General features: G+C 45.1%; 1 protein-coding gene across 4 annotated transcripts in view; it reads left to right on the top strand.

Annotated features, from left to right (window-relative positions):
- Window positions 1-869: 869 nt before the first annotated feature.
- Window positions 870-21,834, top strand: part of FOXN2 (forkhead box N2) — a 33,129-nt gene continuing 12,164 nt past the window's right edge. For 2 of the 4 annotated variants that reach the window (XM_071739831.1, XM_071739829.1), the window contains exons 1-4: window positions 949-995; window positions 2,750-2,796; window positions 14,358-14,908; window positions 21,514-21,638. In XM_071739831.1, the coding sequence (XP_071595932.1) occupies window positions 14,372-14,908; window positions 21,514-21,638 (662 nt within the window). In that variant the 5' untranslated portion in view covers window positions 949-995; window positions 2,750-2,796; window positions 14,358-14,371. Of the gene's footprint in view, window positions 996-2,749; window positions 2,797-14,357; window positions 14,909-21,513; window positions 21,639-21,834 lie in introns of all 4 variants that reach the window. The other 2 variants (XM_071739830.1, XM_071739828.1) reach the window with 2 other exon arrangements.

The raw sequence follows: 21,834 nt of genomic DNA, 5'->3' as shown, positions 1-21,834 counted from the left end.
TCCAGATTAAAAAAAAAAAAACACAACTTGTTCCTGCTAATGTGGAGTTGGGAAATTTGCTGGAAACATGTCCCCATCATCATTTATAAATAAAATTACTGCAATGCATCACGAGGCACTCAAAAGCCATGTCCTTCAGAAGGCAAGGAAGCCTTGGAAGGGCAAATAAACTTTTGCAGTGGCAGACTGGCCACAAAAGAGAATTTCTTCCTCCAAGTGACTTCAAGAGGTCCTCTTAATTACATTGTAAAACTGCAAAAGTGTGCAAGACTGTAAAACCCGACTAAGCAAATAGCAAAGTTCTCATCCTGAAAAGCTCAGAGCCAAAGGCACGAGTAGAGTACAATGTGTTACAAGGCAGAGCAAACACGGTGGGGGCTTCATCTTTGTGAAGATAATCCCCAGCTCCACAAAAAAAAAAAAAAAAAAAAAAAAAAAAAAGAAAAAAAAAGGCTTAATTTCATGGGAAAAATTATAAAAACGTGGAAGTGCACGGGAAGTGAAACTAAGAGGCGGGTTTATATTTTAAATTGATTTGTTGTGGTTTGTTTGTGGTTTTTTGTTTGGTTGGGTGTTTTTTTGTGGGAGTGTTTGTTTGTTTATTTGTTTGTTTTGGGGGGGGGGGGGGTTGGTTTTTTTTGTTTTGATTCGGGTTTTTTGGGGGGATGTGTAGTATGGCAACTTTTCCCAGCCGGCGAGGATGCTCGGGGTGAGATGCGCAGCCTGGAAACCGATCGCAGCACGCACCGCCTCGTCGGCTCCGGAGGAGGGTGGTGCGACGGTACCAGGCACGTCCGCCCCGCCGGGCCGAAGCGGCTGTGCGGGTAGGCGGGTACCGGCGACGAGAGGAGGGGTGGGGGGTGGTGTTCCCGGTTGCCATGGGGAGGAGGGGAGGGCGGTGCCGCCGCCACTGCGCAGGGAGCAGCTGCTCCCTGACACATCCCCCCGCTGCCATATTGTGTCCGCGCTGCCGGCCGCACGGATTCATGACCGCGGTGAGTGGACCCGGCGCTTCTCCTCCCCCTCCCCGACCACCCGTCACTCCCTCCTCCTCACGCCTGCTTTTGTTGCTTTCCCTCCCCCTTTTTTTTTACCTTAGTTTTTGAGGGTTTTGGGGGTTGGGTGGGTTTTTTTTTGTTGTTTGTTTTTAAGGGTTTCGTGGGGGGGGAGCAAGGGGGAAACGGGGTGGCGGGTCCCGCTGATGCTGAGGGGGTGGCCGAAGCCCCCTCAGGCGTGGAGGTGGGGAAGCGACCACCTCCTTCCCGCTCGCCTCCCTCCAGGGGACAACGCGTCGCGGCGGCTCCTCCTCTTCAACCGGTCTGGAAGACCATGCGTGGGGAGGGGGGTGGACGCGCTGCGTGGAGAACCCCCGCCACACTGGGTACCGAGCTGGGCCACCCCCTCCCACCACTCTCTTCCCCTGCAGCTCCACCTCTCGGCGGAGCTTCCGTCTGCCCGTCAGTCCGCGGGTTTTCCCCAGAATGACCTCCCCGGGCAGCGCAGGCCCGCGCTCCCCACTGAGGTGACGGGGGTGGGGTCTGCCCCGGGGCCCCGCCGTGCCCCTCACCTCCTCTCGGTCAGCCCTCCAGTCTGTATTTAACTCAATAAACACCCTTGGAGGGGGTCATTCCGGCGTGCCCTGTGTTCCCCAGATAGTTGGGGAGCCCCCAGAGCCGGGTGCGAAGGGTCTGAGGTGAGGGGGGAGTGGGAAGGCGCCTTACAGGCGTCCCACGTTTTGGGGTGAAACGCTGGAAACAGCTCTTGAGGTGATGGAGGGAAAGCTGTAACCTACACGTGGTCCTTCGGAGTTTCTTGGCTTTTTTGGTGTTTTTTTCTTTTGTGTGGAGCCGGGCAAGGAAGCAGCTGCTGAGCGACAGCATCCGACTGACCGCTTGGCTTACTCCTGCTCAGACACACAAATTCTCCTGCTTTCCCAGCTTATGTGGGAGCGGAAGCTGGCTTTTTTGTTCTTAAAGATTTGGATTCTGACAAGGCCTGAAGAGTAAAGAGGACAAAGAGTAAAAACAGAAAATAAGGAGTAACCTTCACCAGGGCCCAGGAAACTCACCTCTCTGCCTTGGTGCCTGCCTAGAGGTGGACATACGCCACATGAGGAGTTAAAAATGCTGAGTTATGCTGGACTCAGGTGCTTGATCAGGTTTGTCACTAACCTGTGAAATCAAGAGAATTATGTATAGAATACACTACATGTATACACACACTCCAAATCTAACTGTTGGTGGACTTGTGTTTAGATGGACTTAGGTAAGGGGCGAGTTGTAATATATCAGTGTGCAAATCACTACTGTTGTGTTTCATGGTTTGGGGTCTTTTTTACCTCCTAGAAGTCTGCTGTCACACTACATCGATGCAAGATAAATTAAGCTGGTGTTATGCCAGAAAACTTGAACTAGTTTGATGTTGTCTTTTTTTTCTTAGCAGGTGCCCACTCACATTTTCTAAGGTCTGCAGAAGATAGCTGGACACATCAGCTCTGAACTAAAAGCTATATAGGAGAGCAGTTAATGTGGCACAAAGCTCCAGCTGATGAACTGAGCTGAGTGCCAGGGTATGTTATTTCTGAGCTCTGCTGCAGCAGTGCAGTTGCTGTCAAGGCTCACTTTGTCCAGCTGCATGACTTGAGTTGTGTAGAAACAGGGAGGAGAGGGTAATTCTCACTTTGTATGTCTGAACTGCCTAAAATATGCACAGGACTTTTCTGTACTCTTAGTATTTCTTCTTTCCCCAGATGCCTCATAAGCTGAGCAGTGCCACTGTACAAAGTGTTTACACTTGGTAAGTGTGGTCGAGATGCTGCTGCGTTGTCTCTAGATGCTGCTCTGCCCCCCCCATGTCACTTCAGTTGTGCAGCCCTGAGGGTTCTTGGGGACCTTGCTGGAACAGAAGATGGCTGATGTCTTTGTTGTCAGTGTCTTGCCCAGAGGATGAAGTTGGTTGAGCCCTTTGGGTGCTGTGGCCAAGGTTGTACTGCAGGAGTTCCACAGGGATTGCTAAACCCAGAAGTTGCTTTTTTAAAGCTAAAATGGGCAGCAGCAAGAGCATGCTGCCTCAGTAGCTCCAACCACCACTTGGAGGAGCCTGCTTGAGGAGCTTTCCTATGTCCTCTGGGGAGCTCAGGCTGGAAGGTACCAGCATTGCTGTTGACTGTCTCAGTGTCAGAATATGCCAGTCCTGTATGTAATGGAGCAGATAGAGGGCTATGTAATGGTCCTGTTGGACTAGAAAAAGGATGGCCTGGCAAGTGACTTTAGTATTTGGTAAAGAAAACGGGCTTAGGGCCAAATCAAACTCTTTTTTACTATCTATATTAACCATAGGCTCTGTACCTTCAAGGCATGTGGCTTGAAAACCTGACACGTTAAGCAAAGCCAAACTCTTTTGGTGAATGAGATAGTTTGGCACCTGAAGATGCTGCATATAGATTTAGTTTGAAGTGATCAGAAATTAATGCAGTTCTTGCACAGAAACATTGGTTCCCATACAAACAGTGGAAGTTATGGTGCTGTTTTCTCTAGGATTGTAATTCTGCCTTCCTTCCCTATTATCATTCCTTGAATTCTCTTTGTAGGAGTTTAAAGGAGCTGGTATTTGTGGGAGGAAATATCCCAGACACTCAGATGGTTTTTTTTTTTCTAAATACAAGTTTGTGTTACCTTATCAGGATGAGGTGGACAATGGGATTATAGCTGTTGGAGTGACAGAAGGTAGGAATGTTGGCAGGAGAGATGGTGTACCTACAGCCACCATTGCTGTGCACCTCCTATGCCTTTCTCTTCAACAGGGCAGTCTTACTGCTCTGCTACTCTGCAGAAGGAGCTGTGTGAAATACAGCTTTACTTTCCTGGCTGTAAAGGAATGCAGAGCAGCCTTTACTCCCCAAAAGTAAAGGACTGTCAGCAGTACAGCTGCATACTCAGTACCTTTTTGAACAGGTATAAACTCTGCCCATTTTATTGCATTTTCTTTTAATGGCTGTTGCTGTTCCTCCCCACCTTTAAATGAGGTACATTGCGTATAAGCTTGTACACAGGATGTCACTGCACTGACTGTAACGTTTTTGAGGGAAGTGGATGGGGGCAGTGAGTGTCTCATCCTTGCTTGTGTGCCTTGACACTCACTTGACAACTGGTGTTGGGCAACTTCCTGCTCTGAGATGCTGCTGTCAGCAGCACTTGGTGACTCATGCCAGCGCCCAGCTCATCTCTTGACAAGTGCACGCTTGCAGTCTGCAAACCTCGTCTGTGTCCCAGCACAGCAACTGAAAGGGTCTCTTTCAGGGTGTGATGTGTCTCTCCCCACATTCAACAGCTTCCTCAACTCCCAGAAAAGACACCCTGAGATGAAAGGGTGTCTTCCAGAAAATCTGGAGATGCTGCTGTGTTTGTTCGCTGTCATATTACGTGTGCCTTCTGACTTAGTGCGCTCTGTGTGATGATGAAGTCTCCACTTCACCTTTGCTGTGCTGAGGAGAAGCACCCAGCAATGCTCTGGGGTACTTGCAAAATAAAATTTCAGTCAAGTGGGAGACAGTTCACTTATGCCTTGGTAATAAATTATGTTTATGGCAGAGTTTCTGTCTGATGTCAGCCAGCATCCTTATGATCCTCTTTGCTCTGATTCCTCCCTGTGAAATCTTATGGCTGTAGAAGCACAAGGGTTGGGTCACGGTCACTTTTGGAGAGTGGGGTGCTCCTCAGTAACGAGCTCCTGGAGGTTTCCATGGTCAGGAGTCAGGAAGACGAGATGTTGTGGCTGCGGTAGTAATACCTGTGTGACTGATTGCTGGCGTACCAGGACTGTTTTGAGAAGGCTGGAATTTGTACAGATAAGATATATACCACAAGTCAATGATGTGGATTTTGACTTTTTTCTCTTTCTTTCCCCTAATGTGTTCAAATTTTTTCCTGATATGTTCAGACCCTCCCTACTTTTTCTTCCAAGATTTGAGTTTGTTAGGGATGCCATTGCTATTGCTGCTGCAGAAATCACCCTCCACCCCAGCTTTTCCACACCCTCAGTAAGGAATAGATTCTGAGTTGGGAATGTTTTCACCCTGTTTCTGCTGACAGAAAATCCAAAAAAGCTATACTTGGGTCAGCAATACATGTATACCATGTATGTGGGCTGCCTTACAGGATGGCAGTTGTGGTCTAAGGTACCTGAACTTGCTGATGAGGTGGGTTTGAAAGGCAGGGCAGGGCTGAGAGCAGACCTTCCTCTGTGGCCTGTGACAAACCTGGCCTCCCTGCCTTACAGCCACAAACACACACACACACCTCAGTGTGCCTTTGAATGGCAGCATCAGGTACCTTCGTCTTCACCAGCACAGCTGTGTTTTCCATCTGTTGAGAGCTGGGTAAGTGGTACACTGGTGATGCTGCTCAGCCCTTGAGTTCTGTAGCTTGTGCATTTGGGTATCCCACCAGTGTGCATCGTGAGAGTCATCATCATGATTTTTTTGTGGACTTTGTGATGTGTGTGACTAGGTGTATTCCCAAAGACCTTCTCCTGTAGAAGCTTGTCTTGCTACCTCACACAGGCTTTGCTTCTTTTGATTGTTTTCAGTGCATCTGTATCTTGTAGTGTGTAGCTACTTTTAAATCCTGGTTCATGTATGGTCCCCTACTTGCTTTCTTTTTAACACTCTCACTGAATAGTGTTGTGCTTAGATTTGGGGCAAGTATATGGTTGTCTAAAAGATAATTATAGGATGCAGAGAGAGATCAGTGACTGGAAAAGTTTCACAAAGTAAAGCTGAGTGAGTAGGAGCTGGGAAGCTTCCTGCCAAGCAGCAGCAGCAATTGCTCATCCCTCATCCTCTGGCCTGTGAGGACCACCACCAGACCAGTTATTGGCCAGTTTGGTTTTCTTTAGGAATGTTGAGTCATCAAAGTATGAACTAGTATGCTTTGGGGTTTTAGACCTTGCAATATGGGAGGTGTCAAATGGCATCATGAATTTCTACAGTCTAGTTTTGCTAGCACAGGTGTTTCTTCTGTGTTTAGAGAAACTTGTATGTTCTGTTGCCTTCCCTCTGAAGTGTACCTCAACACACAGACCCTGTATGATTAAATTGGGCCATTTTTCTCTACAAGAAACCTACTTTGTCCAGTTGTTCCAGGTGGACACAGAGTAAAATACAATTTTATGCTATGACCATTATGAGCCAGGGGACAATTCTGATATAAAGTAATTTTGAAACAGAAAGCCAAGTTCAACAGTTGTAGACTAAAACCAAGATGAAGTTGGCCAGGAGGTCAGTGCAGTGAAGAGCATTGCTTTGCTGTGCTCAAGACTCAGGAGGAAAACTTTGCTCTGAGTGCAGGAGCTGGGGAACAGCAATTGGTGTCAGTTTTGCAATTGCAAAGTTGTACTGGTAAAGTGGCAGTGGCTTTGTGCTACAGCTCTGACTCTGTTTTCAAATTAAATCTTGCAGAAGGGTCACTTGGGGAGAAGCTTTAAATTACTGGTTTTGAGCTGAAGATCAGGAGTTTTGTCATTTTAAGGCTGAAGAAGGAGGAAAAGCAGGGTGGAAAAGAGAACATTAAGTTGGTAAATTGATACTGACACCAGCTGAAAATGTAGCTATATTATGTTCTGCTTCAAGAAGGTGGTTGAGAAATATGTAGAAGGGTTACCCTGGAAAGGGAATTGGTATCAGAATTATTTTGCAAGGCATTTGCTCATGAAGGCATTTGCTCATGGCTCATTTATGAACATACCTATGGCTTACATTTCTTTTTTTCTTCTTCACATTTTTGTCCATTTAGCAAGCGATGCACTGAATTTACGGTACATGACATGAGGGCATCTTGAAGGGTAGTATTGGCAGTAAAGCATTTTTCTAAAAATTACTTTCCCCATGACCCCCCCACCCCTGTTTCTCTGACACGAGGGATTTTCCTAATAGTTTAGATTTCACTGCTGTGTTTTTGTTTTGTTTTGTTTTTTCACTTACCAGTTTCTTTGACTGTTTTCATGTGCATGTTTTAAATCTGAGGCATAGGGAACCCAGCCCATCAGCAATTGCAGCCTTTGGAAAGGCTTCACTGTTGCTGACTTCCCCCAGGCAGCGCTGGCATAAATGTCCCAAAGGCCATGCACAGCGTCTGGGTTGGGGTCTGGGCCTGTCCATGAGCTGACATATAATTTTTGTTTTGGGTATTTACTTAAATTGTGAAACCTTCTTGTGTGTGTCTGTATGTGTATTCCTTAAATCTCAGATGTTTGAACCAGAGAAGAACCAATTCTCTTTTCAGTAATTTTACTTTTCAGTTAAGCCTCTTCTTAGTGACTGTTCTTTCTGAAGTTTATGATATTTTTCAGACAGTGTCTTCTTCAAAAATTGGTAATGCTCAAGGTTTGTAGTTTTTGCAGAGGTAACAGTATGAGTGATATGCAGAAAGGCTCTTGCTTATACATACTCTAATAGAAACCAAGGTCACTGCTAAGTTTTTTATGTATCGTAAGTGAAAGGGTGTAAAAAGTTGAACCAGGAGGGAGGAGTAGAAAGGACAGGTGAGGACCCAAAACTAACCAGCAATGTATCCCATCCCATATGTGTCATGCTTAGTGTAAAGCTAAGGCATCATGAGGGTCAAGTGCTCTTCTTCTGTGGCTGGTGTCCATGTCTCTTCTTTTGCCTTCAATCCTGATCCGTATGTTACTGAATCCAGTTAGTGGATTCAGTGGTCTGTTGCTGAGTCCAGTCTGGGGCTTTTTTTCCAGTCTGGTAGTAGTGACATGATGACATGATCATCAGTGGGGAGCTAGATGTTGGTTTTGTATTTATTCATTTATATTTCATTATTCTCCCATTAATATATTTGTACTTTTTGTTTGTTTGTTCTTACTGGTTTATTAAAGCTGTTTTAAGAGAGCATTGTCAGTAGCCAGCCCAGCCTTAAGCCTTTGACAGAGAAGCTTGGAAGTATTTCAGTGAATACCTGGAAACCTCACTTCTCTTTTGAGCCTACCAATGCCAAGGTTAAAAAGAAACCCCTGAGCTATGGACAAGCTGTCTGGCCTTGGTTGTTTGGGTGTTTTTTGGTTTTGGTTTGTTGGGTTTTTTTTCATGCTGGCTTTGGGAAGTCAATAATAGCCTTTTTAATGTTTGTGTGTTTTTTAAGCAATTATTTCCACCATCTTTACAAGCCAAGAGGAGTGGGATGGGCCAGTCCTCCCCAGCTGTGGGAGGTGGATCTCTGGGTGCCTTTTGTCACCAGGGGTACAGCTGCCCTCTTGTCTCCTCCCCAGAGGACAGGTCCCAGCTTGCTGAAATCTATGGCCGGGAGGCAGTTTTGTCCCCAGGAGATTGTAATGCATTTAGTTGTCTTGGATACGTGACATCATATACTGCTGTAATCAAATATAGGCCTTTTGCAGGGCTGGGTGGCAGGGATTTCAGACTGACCTCTGTGGGAGGTGGGCAGGGGATGGAGCAAGGCAGCCCCAGACAAAGGAGTTGAGGGGCAGGGGAAAATGTTAAGTTAATGGAGGTGGGGGGGAGGAAATAGTCTGGTGTCAAAGCTTTCTGGTCAAGCAGATGTGGTCCTTTTTATCAATGAGTTTTCACTAGTTGTGCCTAGATATTTTTGTTGCTCTGGTGCACAAAAGCTTCTAGGTGGTCCTGTGCTGTGTTCGAGCTGGCTTGGAAGTCTGTCCTGAACTTCTGTGGGCTAGGGGTGGAGTGACATTTATTGGTGTAATTCTTGTGTTGTTTTAACACAATATCTACATGGATGGTATTTTAAGTCCCTGGTGTCAATATGCTTCCTGTAAATGCAAGGGAATATAAAAAACAATAGTAGAAGATTTAGCTACTGTATGCAAAAACCATGTGCCCATCTTTTGAAATACTCTCTCAGAGCCTGTATATGTTATGTTAGTACCTAAGTTGTGTGTGTGGAGCAATGCCCCAGTTCTGTAACTAAGGCTTCGTGGCCTTTGTTGCAGAGAGTGCAGCTGCAAAGCTGCTCTCATTAATGTGTGATATCCAAAAGAGAAAATTTTTAGCTATTAAAGTCATATTCTAGGACATATTTATACAGTGCATGGTTTGATTTTTTTGTTGTTGTTTTTAATTTTTATTTTTTAAATCTGGAGGGAAATTAACTCCACTGTTATCAGGTTTCAGGTCTTCCTATTACTAGCACAGGTGACCTGCCGGCTGGTCCTACAGGCATAAATAGCTGTGTGTTTAGTTGTAGAGGAGGTCGTCCTAACCTGGGGCACTCAGGTGGTGCAGATGTCAAGTGGCATCTTTCACCTGATGCCACTGGAGAGTGAAGAAGGGTCAAGCAGCAGCTCTGTTCATGCAGTAATTTGGAACAGAAGAGTCTATGGCATCTTTTAACAAAAAGTCTGAATTCTTTCCTACCAGGTTGGTGAGTCCAGGTATGGTGACCATAGTACTAAAATGACAACAGTGCACTGTTACCTACAGTACCACTTGCTTTTGGGTAAAGTCACTTTTGGTGGGATGGAGGTATCTGCTACAGCTTTGTTCCCTGGGCCTGGATTCTGCTAGAGCTTAAAATTCTTCCAAGAAGGGCTGCTGCAAAAAAGCATGCCACCCTGCTATGCCTTAGTAGTCTTCTGGTGTTGTTGGCCTATGTTAAAGCAGCTTTGTCTTCAGAACATGCACATTCATCAAAGCATTTGCTTCTGTAGCAGCTCAAGGTCTTCTGTCAAAATTAAGTCATAGCTCGGGATGTCTGTGTGGTTGCAAACCTGGTTTAACCCCAGATACGCTCTGCTAGGCTGAGGACCTTCCAGCCTCCATAATCATTCCCAAACTTGGCTCTTCAGTGTGTTGGGAAGAAGATTGCTTCTGTACTCTTGGGGCTTCTCTGAACCTGACTGCCATTTGAATATATGTGCAGCCTTAATCAGCCCCTTTGGACTTGGGCTGTGCTGTCATGGTAGCAAGCAGCCTGGGAGAGCAGGACTTCACTGGGCCCGTGTTTTTGGGAGAGGAGGTCCTCTCCTGGCTTTTCCTTGCTCTCTTGAGTGATGTCAAAAATCCCAAGACTCCCAGAAAGGAGGCTGTCTCTCTCACCTTGTTTGTGATGTGCCCTAACTTTTATTTAAGCAACCTTGATTGAGTGTTCAGCCCTTTAATCTTCTTACCCTGGAATCATAGTCCTCTGTCTACTATTACCATGCAAAATAACAGGCACCTCTGCTGTAGTACTTGAGGAGTGGATGTGTTGGTTGGCTTTTCTTCTGAAGGTACTTGCAGGATATGGATGCTTCAGTTCCTTGATTTGGTTGCATGATGCTCTTAGGCTTTGAATACTTTGGCTTTCAGTTGCAAGTGTTAATAATAATTAATAGCAGTGTGGTGTGTTACTGTGTACCTACTGGCAGGGCAAAGCACAGGGTTTAGAGTGTAAACTGTTGCACATTTTTCAGAGGTGTGCTTAAAGCATGTTATTTCTGCATTTGCATGTCTGGAGGTTGCCTTCCTGCTCTGCCTGTGGGTCTGGGGCTGTCCCCAGAGGAACTTCATTGAGTCTCTGGGCACTCAACATGCCAGGTTAAATGGCTGCCATCTGCCATCCTCCTTCTAGAAGAAGTGGCTTGTAGATGTCACAGGCAGACTGTCTCAGCAGCTGAGCAGGTGTGTGCCAGTTGGAAATTGATTCCTTGCAAGCATTTTCTTACCCCTGGAGTAGCTGGAAAGGCAGGGAAGATGGCAGTAAGGGAATAAAGAAGTGGAAAATAAATTTCACTGCAGTGCTCATGTACACTTAACATCGCTTTTCTGCTAGGTTTCCCTGTCCCCTCCCTGCCTGTTCCATATCAGTGCTGCTAATTCAGCTTGGCTGGGAGAATTGTGAAGAGGTAGTCATAGTGGCCACCTCTAACCTTGTTTGCATCAATCCTTCCACCTGGTAACAGTGAGAAACCTTAGGAAAAAATCTGAATGAGGAAGGGGCTTTGGACAGCATTCAAGCTGCCCACTTGTGTGCTCTCAGATATGTTCCAGTGGCACTGCTGTTGGTCCCCACCAGGTTTCCACAGGCAGAAAGCTGTGCTGTCTCAGATGAGTAGTTACAGAGACCATCTTATGGCTTCATGGCCCTTGAGCATTTGAGAGGTGAGGTCCTATGGGCTGCATAGCCCTTGGGTCCTTGAGAGGGGTTGAGATCCAGAGGTCCACATAGCCCTTGGGTGCTTCAGCAGTGAGACAGACATAAACACACCTGTCAGTGGGCCCCATCTGTGGGCTATGCCTGGAAGTTGTGGTGGCTGTCCCTTGTCAAGGGGAAGGGTGAGCTTCTGATGGCTTTGCAGGCCTTTGCAGTAGGAAAGCTGCCAGTGCTGGCTTCTTCAGACTGATGCAGTAGCAGGCCAGAGCAAACTGCTCAGAATTAGAGGTTACAGTATTCTGAGATCAAGCAAAGCAAGAGGGAGCAGGGGTTGTTCAGCCTGGAGAAGAGAAAGCTCTGAAGAGACCCAATAGTGACCTCCCAGTACCTGAAGGGGACCCACAGGAAGGCTGGAGAGGGACTTTGCAAGGACCTGTAGAGATAGGATGAGGGGCAATGGTTTTAAATTAGAGTAGATTTAGAGATTGGATGTTAGGAACAAGTTCTTTAACATGAGAGTAGTGGACAAATAGAACAGGTTGCCCAGGGAGTTAGTTGAGGCCTCATCCCTGGAGATATTCAAGGTGAGGCTCAACAAGGCTCTGAACAACCTCATCTCCTCGAGGGTGTCCCTGCTTAATGCAGGGGGATGGACTAGATGAGCTTTAGGGGTTCCTTCCAACCCAAATTATTCTATGGTTCTAAGTGCCAGTTAAATAAGTTAATACGTTTTTCCTCCTTCTGTATTTTGAGAAAACTGTGAGTGTACCCAGACCATATTTTTGGTGTAAAACAGACTATTTACCCCATTTCACCAAAGGAATAACTATAGTGACCTGAAACTTGCTTGTGTGCATGTGTTCTTGATCTGCAGTGCTGACTGAAAAGATTGCAAAGGGATATTTAATGCAACATCAACCCAGCACTAAAATTACTAATACATTGCTGAGAGGTGTAAGCTAGTACATAGCTGGCTAAAGAGGCTCTGAAGGAGGAGGTAAAGTTAGTCATTATAAGGAAAATGGTGCTACTTGTGTTGTAGCAGAATTGGGATTTGTCTCAGTGTATGAATTTTATCACTAGCTCTTTGTTTTCTTGGGTTTTTTTAAGGGCTGAAAAAGTAACCTAAGCATATGGATATGTTGCTGTGTTTAAAGCCAGAAATTACTGACTGCCAATATAAATCTGCTTTGATGACGTGGGGGAGAAGTAAATTGTATGGAGGGAAAAAGCTATTTTTGACCAGTTGTTTGAGCAGTTCACTTTGCTTTATTTTTTTATTTATTTTTAAATGACTGAACTGGTAGCTAATCATGCCCATATCTGCAAGTAAATAGAAAACGTGGAGGTGGTTTCCAGCACTAGAACTTGTAAGCAAAGGTGCAGGTGTTGCTGTCAAAGCAGCTTTGCAATAGCTGGTGCAAGTGTATGAGCAGATGAAGAGAAAAGGCTGGTGGGAAACCCAGTGTGTTTTCTGGGGGAGGCACAAACTCAGTATTCCACACCTGCCTGGCACCAGGAAGGGGCTGGCAGGGCTCTGTCTTCTGTTCAGGAGCATAAAATGGATGTTTCCTGGGGCCTTTCTGTGTCACTACATCATGCATGTTGCTCCCCTCCTCCAAAATAAGGAGGCTGGGCAGATGCATCTCCAGGCAGGTTGGGCAGTGGAATTGCATGGGCACTGTGAGGTGGTCAGGATGGAGCCAGCTGACAGCCTGGGTTTGTAGGAGCCTGGGTTTGTGTACACAGCCAGGCTCTCTCTGTACACAAGCTGGCCAACTACTTGCCTCTACTTTGTAGGAAAGATGCAAGTGTGTGAAGTGTGTGTACCTAAAACTGTTGCAAGGGAATGTCCAGTAGCTCATGTAGCTGTCTGATATGGAACCTGTGCTACTCTTGCAATGGAGCTCTTGCAGGAGGAGCCTGAATATAAAACCAGAATGATAGATGGATAGCACATGTACTGGGACAGGGAACTGGGCTGGTTTGGGTTTATTTTATTTGGTGTTTTCTTTTTTTTTTTTATTGGGTTTATTTATTTTTATTATATTTTTACAGTTAATACAAACTGCAGATTTACTGATGAGCTGCATCCATATTTGGGGTGCCTTCTATAGTGGGCTATGTAGTTATTATAGGTATAGCCTTATATGTATGTGTGTGTGTGTGTAAATATGTATCTTGAGTGGGTTTTTTGGCCTGTATTTCTGGTACAGTTTTGTTGGCCAAAGCTGTAGGTGCAGTGAAGCTCTAACATGGTCACACCAGCAGTCAAAACAGCTCTTAGCATAACATTGTTAGCTGGATATGACTCCTTTTAAAACTCTGTGAGCCAGAAGGTGCTTTTTGTTTGTGTAATGCCTCTACACCATGGGTAGTTTTTTAGACCGTGCATTTTGGGTGGCAGTTTTTAATATATATATATATTTATATTTTATATATTTTTTTTCATTTAGATAAAAGTTCAAAGCAAGTGGTCACCCATTATTGCTGCAGCAGGTCTGAGGTGCCACCCCAATGGATGGTCCCTTCTCACCAAAAGCTGGTCCCACCACACTCTGCTCTGCAGGGGAGCCTGTGTTAGAGCAGCAAGAAGCCCTTGCAGGAGGGCAAAGAAGGTCTTTTGGACCTGGGAAGCTCCATGGAGCCCAGCTGATGAAGTGATGGGCTGGCCAGAACCTTCCCTGATGGAAAGATGAGAGGCAGTACTTGGGAATGACTGTGACTTGTAGGGGGCTGTAAAGACTTTGTGCTAAGACCATATTTTAATTTACATTTATTTAAGTTTTGGAACTTATTATTTTACTCTTTGGGCACCAGTGCCAAAATCTTATCAATAGGGTCAATTTACAATGTGAGTATAACTGAACCTGCTAAGGTCTTCTTCAGATTTCAGATATTGACATCAAAATATCCTTTATTTCTGTACTGAAGTTGGTGTTTCAGGATAGATACAGCAGTTTCCAAGTGCTTACTGTAAATTCTGGTTATAAGCCAGGAGGGGTTAACACATGCTCATGAGACTACCAGGGGGCTGTCATCAGTGACTGCAGTATTCTGTCGTGGTGTTGGGATGGTACAGCTCTTCATTTGGGTTTGGTGGGCTGCCTCTGAACATTATTTTGAAGGTTTGCATTGATGAGCTGATGTGGTGGTGTTAGATCACAGGCAGGGCTTGATCTCAGAAGTCCTTTCCAGCCTCAGTGATTCTGTGGTTTCTGACCATCTCCTTTGTTGCAGACCAATAAAGCTAAATGGGTCCAGTCACTGGAATGACTCCGGATAAGAAAGCTGAAACACCAGGAGCAGAAAAAGCTGCAGGACTGCATCAGTGTCATGGGATGGGAAGCTTGCCCAATGCAGGCAATGCCAGCAGGCCTAAGGCCACTGTGGTGGACAGAGATTCAGCAGATGACGAGCTCACAAATTTGAACTGGCTACATGAAAGTACTAATCTGCTAACAAACTTCAGCCTCGGAAATGAGGGTCTTCCCATTGTTAGCCCCTTATATGACATTGAGGGCGACAGCGTGCCATCCTTCTCACCATCCTGCTACCAGAACCCTGAAAAAAAATCCTCCACGTCCAAACCCCCTTACTCTTTCAGCCTTCTCATCTACATGGCCATCGAGCATTCCCCCAACAAGAGCCTGCCAGTCAAAGAAATCTACAGCTGGATCCTGGAGCGCTTCCCATACTTTGCCACAGCCCCCACTGGCTGGAAGAACTCGGTCCGACACAACCTCTCCTTGAACAAGTGTTTCCGAAAGGTGGAGAGAAGCCATGGCAAGGTGAGACCTGGTGGGAGGGAATGCTTCAAGTCTGAAATTCAGGGGGAAAGCTTTGTTGTTCTCAAGGAGTTCTCTGTTTCATTTTTTTTGCCCTCCGCATCCTCTAATGCTTTATATGCAGAGATGGTTTGGAAATGCCACTTCTGAGAAATCACAGGATGATAAAAGCCTCTTGGTTTTGTAATTTAATAGTGATCTGGGTAGCCCTAGCTGTAATGCATCTTTCAGAAAGCTGGCTAACATGCTGTTTGCAGAGGACTCTGCTTCCACATAATTTCTTTAGCCTTCAATAACCAGGCTGAAAATTCATCTATCCGAGGATGTCTTTGGGCTGCTTAAATTTGTGCCGTCTCTGTTTTCCTATGCTGAAATTTCAGAGTGTGTTCCTCCATCCCAGTTTTTCCAGCACAGACATGGCTATGGTTGCACTGGGCAGCAGAAGAACTCCCAGAGTTGCCAAGCAGCTTCCCTGCTGGCCTGGTGTGGGTGTTGCCTGTTTGGGTGCAGGTGCAGTGTTCTGCAGGGTGTTGTTGCTTGCAGGTATGCTGTTTCTGTGTGGCTGAGTCTTCCTCAGAACTGTCTTGAATATTAAACTGACATTTTAACCTGTGATCTCCTCTTGTGCTTAGCACAGCTCTAGCTTTTGAATAATCATCTTAATTCCTACATTTAATATTTCTTTAATATCTGTCATAACGTGTGCGTCTCTGTGTGGTGCAGACACCAGCTTCACCACTTAAAAGCCAAGGTTACTCTTTTCCTGTACAAGTTCTCTCTTCAGATTTGTATCATTTTACTAGTGACTTCCTTTCTCCCTCTTTCATTTCCCATCCATTCCTCAAAGCCAGCTCTGACCTAAAGAAATGGGCAAACCACATAGCAAAAGTCAACAAACAGATCTTGGCCCCCTGGGAAGTCAGCCCAAGTGCTGACAGGCTTGTTATCAGAAATGCATGCAATGCCTGGTGTGTGTGTCAGCCCCTACTGCAGATGGAGGTCCTGGAGCTAAGTGTGCATCACCATTTCTCAGTATCCCTACTTTTACATAAAGTTGTAAAGGTGTTACTTTCCCAAGCATCAGCCTTGCCCTGAAAAAAAAAAAAAAAAAATTTTTACTGTTCTATGGCAGTAACTCCCCCATAGTGGAGTCTTGTTGAGTTTTGAGGTGGTCTTTTAATGTGGCTCCAGGGGCTGCAATGGGGTAACTGAGTTGCTGAGAGCTGTGACTGTGTCACAGGACACGACCTGAACAGCAACTGCAGGCTGTCACAGGTGGCACGGGTGCCCTTAAGGGACAGGGTGTCTCTGGGAAGGGAGACATGAGTTTCAGAGAACTGAAGTAGGGAGGTCTCTTTAAATGGTGTTCAGGTTCCTGCTGTCTCTGTGTCTGCCCCTTAAGCTGTTTCCACCCTGGAAAACCTCACCATTTAGGAGTTAGCAGTCAAAACTTGAGTCTTGACATGTGGGTGGCAGGGGCTTGGGGCTGCCTGGTGCAATACTGCTTCTGCCAGTATTGCTGGGCTCCAAGCTGCTGAAGAAAAACCAAAGTATGGCTTGTGGCTAGATACAACACCTCTAGCAAGAAAAACAAACTAGAGTAGGTACCACCACTTCCAGTAAGGTGATGGTGACGTGCTCTGTCAGCATATTCTCAAGGCTCTAGAGGCTGTACAACTCTCTGTTCTTAAGAACACAAACTGCATTCACAAAAAGAAACCAAACCAAAAAACCACAAACAAACAAAAAACCGAAAAACCCAAAACAAAACACCACACCCAAAAAAAGTCCTTCTTGACATTTTGCCAAAGCTTCCCTCTTTTCAACACACAGTAGTTAAATCTTTACCCTCTGCCCTGCTTAAAGAAATAGACCACGTGAGGGGTATTGCTCTAAATGCTCACCCCTTTGGATGAGCTCCTCAGGTGTCTTGCAGCAAGTGATTGTAGCTTGCAAGCTTGCCTTGTTCATGATATTGCTTGTAATCGTGGACTAGCAATGCCTTGGGGTGCTTCTCTGAGAGGCTAAGATAATTTTCTATTTTTGTTCATTTTTTCTTTGTTAATAGTATCTTAATTGTGTCTTGAAAGGAGCATGTAGTCAGCTTTCTTCTCTCCCAAGTGCCCTTGAAAGCAGAAGTGTCTATGGTGTGTTGCATGAGAGGAGCATGTTTTATTTTGTAACATCAGAGTAAGAAGGGTTTTAAAGCATTTCATATTAATTGGTGCTCTCATATTGGAAAAGTGTGAATACCTGACAGAAGAGGAAGGTCAGTACCCCACCATCCTGGGGCAGGCTGCTTTCTGACACCTCCCTGGGTGTTGCTGTCAGCCATCAGAACTTGGAGGTCTGTCAGCAAGAGCAGGAAAAATCCTTCCTCACGTTTGCCATAACACTAATATTTTCCTTTGGACTTGGCATTTTGAAATGAATCTCCTGGTCTTCCCCCTACTTACTCACATGAACTGGCACTGCAGGGCAGTTTTGGAACACACAAATTGGGTTGATCTTATGCTAACCTGGTAGCAGTATGCTTCCAGATGTTGTCCTGAAGACCCTACTGTAGCAGATCAGAAGTTTAAAAAAAAAAAACAAACAAACAAAAAAACAAGGCACATGCAGGTGATCTCCCACCAACAACTCTCTCATTATGCAGAGCTGTTTCCACCAAGATGCACCACATTGTGCTGTAGCCATAGCTGTGAATGGTCCTTCTGTTTGCACATATAATTGTAGCAGATTGCTAAATCTGATGACCTTTACCTTTCCAGTTGCAGCATGGCATTCAGCAGAGGTTGAGGGAAGGCTGTCCTTCCTTGGATTGCTGAAAAATGCTGTGCGTTATGGTGGTTTTTTAATGAGTTGAAGGGTACTGAGGGGAAAGTAACTGCTTTGAGATGTCTTATGAGCCTGCACTATATTTGAGAGGAAGAACTCATGCCATGGAAACTGGATGTATGTATGTGAAATCTGTGCCAAAATGTGCATTATCCTTTTTGTATTCATATACTGTGATTCTGCTGTATCTAAGTGGTTTGTCAAGGTGTACACCTGGTGTTACACTTATGAGCTGAAATGCCCTTTCTTATTGGAGCTGTAGTTGAGCTCATGTCTGCAGCCACCAGACAGATGAGATTTTAGTGGTTCTCTGGTAAAGGTGGTTGGGAGCTTGAAGAGAGCAAGGAGACATTACTTGAGCTGGACCCTGGGTTATCTGCCTGTCTTCCAGTGTACCTGCTGTGGCCCTGATGCCCTTGAAGATGTGGAGGTGTGATTGCAGTCTAGTGATCCTTAGAAGACATGGCTCATGCTCTTTGCATCTTAAGTATTGTCACACAGTCTTGGGGTGAGGGAAAGGAAGTCTGCAGTGGGGTGTTTATTTAAGGGAGCAATGCCTGACACACAGCACGGGAGGAATGGAAGTGAACACAAGTTTGGAGCTGGAAGCCCTGAAGAGTCTCCCTGCTCTTTGCTGGATTTGTTTCTACAATTGTGGCATTGGGGATTTTTTATTAATTCATACCACTGGAGGGGAAAAAGGTGCAAGTGGCATCTGCATCAAGCATCAGTTTGGCCCTGCTGCTGCCATCTCTGGAGGTCAGGGGAACAGGAATTGAACAGATCTCCTTCATTATCATAGCGTTGTGTTTTAGGGGTTTTTTTTCCCTTCATTTGGTGTTCGCTTTTTTTTTTTTTTTCTTTTTTCTGGAGGGGTGAGAAGGGGAGGGAGCAGGAGATGGTGGTAAACAATCTGTGTGGGTATTTAAATATTTGTGCAAAGAGCAAGTCCCATCCATAAACCTGTAGAGATTGGAGAGTCTGATATAAAGTTTTTGGTGAAGATACAATATTATTTCCATGCACACACACAGTATTTTCCAGAGGTTCACCTAGCTCAAGAGGAAGCAGCTGGTGAGAACTGCCCATACCAAATGGATCTGGGGCCACTGCTCATGGAAGGCTTTCTGCAGTGGGAATGTGTGTCTGCCTCAGCAGTGAGCCTGAGCCACCTCTGCCAGCTGAGTTGCTCTGGTTTGGGATTTCCTCTCTGGTCTGGTGGTACTCAGTGGTCAGTGCTTCACTGCCAGCAGAGGAGGGGCTATGGTGGGGTGTTGGTAAAGGACAAGACTGCACCGTGGGGGGCATCTTGTTCCCAGCACATGTTGCTCTGATCAAGCTCTGGAATGCTGGAGACTGGAAACTTACTGTTGCTGTGAAATAGTCTAGTCAAAAGCAAGTCTAGTCAAAAGGCAAGAATTGTTTTCCCAGTTATCTTTATTTGGCTAAGTAAAATCCTGCAACTCAGATAAGTAATGTTAGAAAGATGCAGAAGAGATGACAGAGCAAAAAATCATCTCAGAACAGTTTAGCTGCCCCTTCATTTTGAGGTGGAGGGTCAAAATGATCTAGTCCTCTGCCTTGACTCTTGAGGGATGTTTCAGTAGATGGTAAATAAAAATTGCACCTAAGTTTCAGCTGGAACATCAACAGCTGATGTGAAATAGTAATCTCCAAAGGTTGTTTAGCATTTTGAATCACCCTAGCTTTGCCTTTGCTAGGAGAAATGGCACTGTCTGTTGCTGTGGTTATTTTAAAGCTCAATGTATCTATTTTATGGGGTTTTCAGCTCCATTTGTGCACAGCTTTCTCCTAAAGTGTGTCACTAATTTCAGACCAGTCTTGGTTCTCCACTGTGTGTCTTTGCTAAGCATTAGGTGTGAGCAGAAGGGTACACGTGAGCAGCCCCATGAGCATCATCTCTTTAGTACAAATAATGGTGTATGGAAGTTCATGGTTTCACTTTACACTTAATCCAATCTTACTATTAAAATAAGTACCCTGTTTATCACCTCTTGCATTGGACTGAGTGTCTCTATGACTTCAGGATGTCCCCTGACTGTTGCAGTGCCCACACAAAATCACTGTATTATATTATCAGGGTAATAGACTAACCCAATTCTGGCTGTAGCCCACAGCAGAACTGGATTGAGTGTCAAGTGTCAATGGGGTGCTCACCTAAAGTAGCAGATAAAATAGTGTAAAGCAGAGGTCTGCTGCTCCAGGGAGTTCCTGAGGCCAAGAGCCTCAAAGCTACCAAGAGGGAGGAAGAAAAAGCCAGTTAGACAGGGGCTTTTACAGAGGAAAAGTAATGAGCTGGCTGGCCAGGGAGAGGGTGTGGCTCCTGGAGAGGTATAGGGAAGGGATCAGTGCATTATTCTGTCACAGAGATGATGGATGGAGGCAGTGGGGAGGAGACTGGCTAAATCATCCTGCCTGTCACCACAGTGAAGGAATCTGCTGTTTAATTAAATGTAAGCTTCTTGATATAAATCTTCCAGGCTGTGCTCACTTTTAGCATTAAAAGATTAGGGTAAGAAAGACTGAGGTTACAAAATAAAAAAAAAAAAAAAACCAAACCCAAAACCAAGAGATTCTGCAGTTCAGAGATCTTTTTGAAATGCAGTGGCTTCAACTAAAATTATAGAGCAGCATCTCTATTTCTCAGATGGAGCTCTCCTTGATTTGATTTGTCTCTATTGATGGCAAAAGATTTCCTCTTTTCAGGAAAAGTCCCATGATTTAAACACGACCACAGAATTACATGCTATGTAGGTGCTTTTCAGTCTTAAATAAGATATCCATGAAATGAGGTTAATACCCCCTTGATAGTGGCTGGAGGAGGTCAGCTGACCTCTGTGGGTTTTCCTATAGAGATGCCCTATGCAGGTGTACAGCTGCCCCAGCCTTCTGCCATGTGCATGACCACACCTGTAACACTTGAGTCACCCAAAAAACCTGACACTGCTACCTGTAGAGCTGTTAGCTGATCTATCAGGTCAAAGATTATAGAATTGTTCTGGCTTTTCCTATTTAATTTTCCTCTTTATGGTGCAAGAACTAGTAGGCTTGAAAACCAGCTTTTTTCTTTACATAGTAAGTATGTGAAGAAATCCTTGAGAGGAGCAGGAGGTGCTTTACCTTCCTTAACTTTTGACATACAAAATTTCATATCAAGATGGACTAGTACAATGGTGTTTATATTATTAGGGGCATCAAGAACCCAAAAATTAGGTTTTTAGATTTTGAAAATGTGAGAATAACCCATTTTGTAATAAAATTATTTGACAGGGTGGTGGGAAGTTAAATGAGCATGTAGCTATATCTAAACAAAGGGGAAAGCACTTTTTTTTTTACTTAGAAGCCTGCTAATCAGAAGACTACTGATCTACTCACTGATATCTGGAAAGACACATTTACATGTGTGTTTAAAAAATGTTTAAATAAGGTTTACAGCTTTCAGTGGATGAACATGAATGGAAATGGGCCTTTAGAGGAGGGGCCATGGAGATCCTATCCCAAGCTCCAAGACTGGTGCTTCTGTACCATCTAACAGGGTTTTGGGACCACACACTCAGTTTGGGAGTATCTGCTTTCCATGCAGGTGATGGAGCTACCTGAGGATGATCTACATCAGCTGTAAAGCAGGGGATGCCAACGTTGTGTCTTAGGAATATGAAACTAGGAATGACTGGAACAGCCTGGCCCACAAATTTTTCTAATTTACATTTGCCTCACTCTAATTTTCAGCTTTCTTATTTTTCTTGCAGGTGAATGGAAAAGGTTCATTATGGTGTGTTGATCCAGAGTATAAACCTAATCTTGTCCAAGCACTGAAAAAGCAGCCTTTTCCCTCAGCACTTGCATTTTATACTCCGCCAGCATCACCACCAAGGTAGGTGAATTTTCTCATCTGAGTAGGGCGTGCAGTTCCCTTACTCCACCTGGCAGAGGAAATTAATGTGTGGTGGTTGTTGATGTGTTACTGGCTGCCACCTGAAAGAATTCAAGCCAGGCTTAGGTGGGACCAGCTCAGTGAGGTGGGAAGATGTAATAAGCTCAGGCTTCCCAGGTGCCTCAGATCTGGGGTT

The sequence above is a fragment of the Heliangelus exortis genome, chromosome 3 (assembly GCF_036169615.1).
Source record: "Heliangelus exortis chromosome 3, bHelExo1.hap1, whole genome shotgun sequence".
Lineage (NCBI taxonomy): Eukaryota > Metazoa > Chordata > Aves > Apodiformes > Trochilidae > Heliangelus > Heliangelus exortis.
The sequence above is the reverse complement of the archived record's forward strand: the minus strand, read 5'-3'. Positions and strand labels throughout refer to the sequence as shown.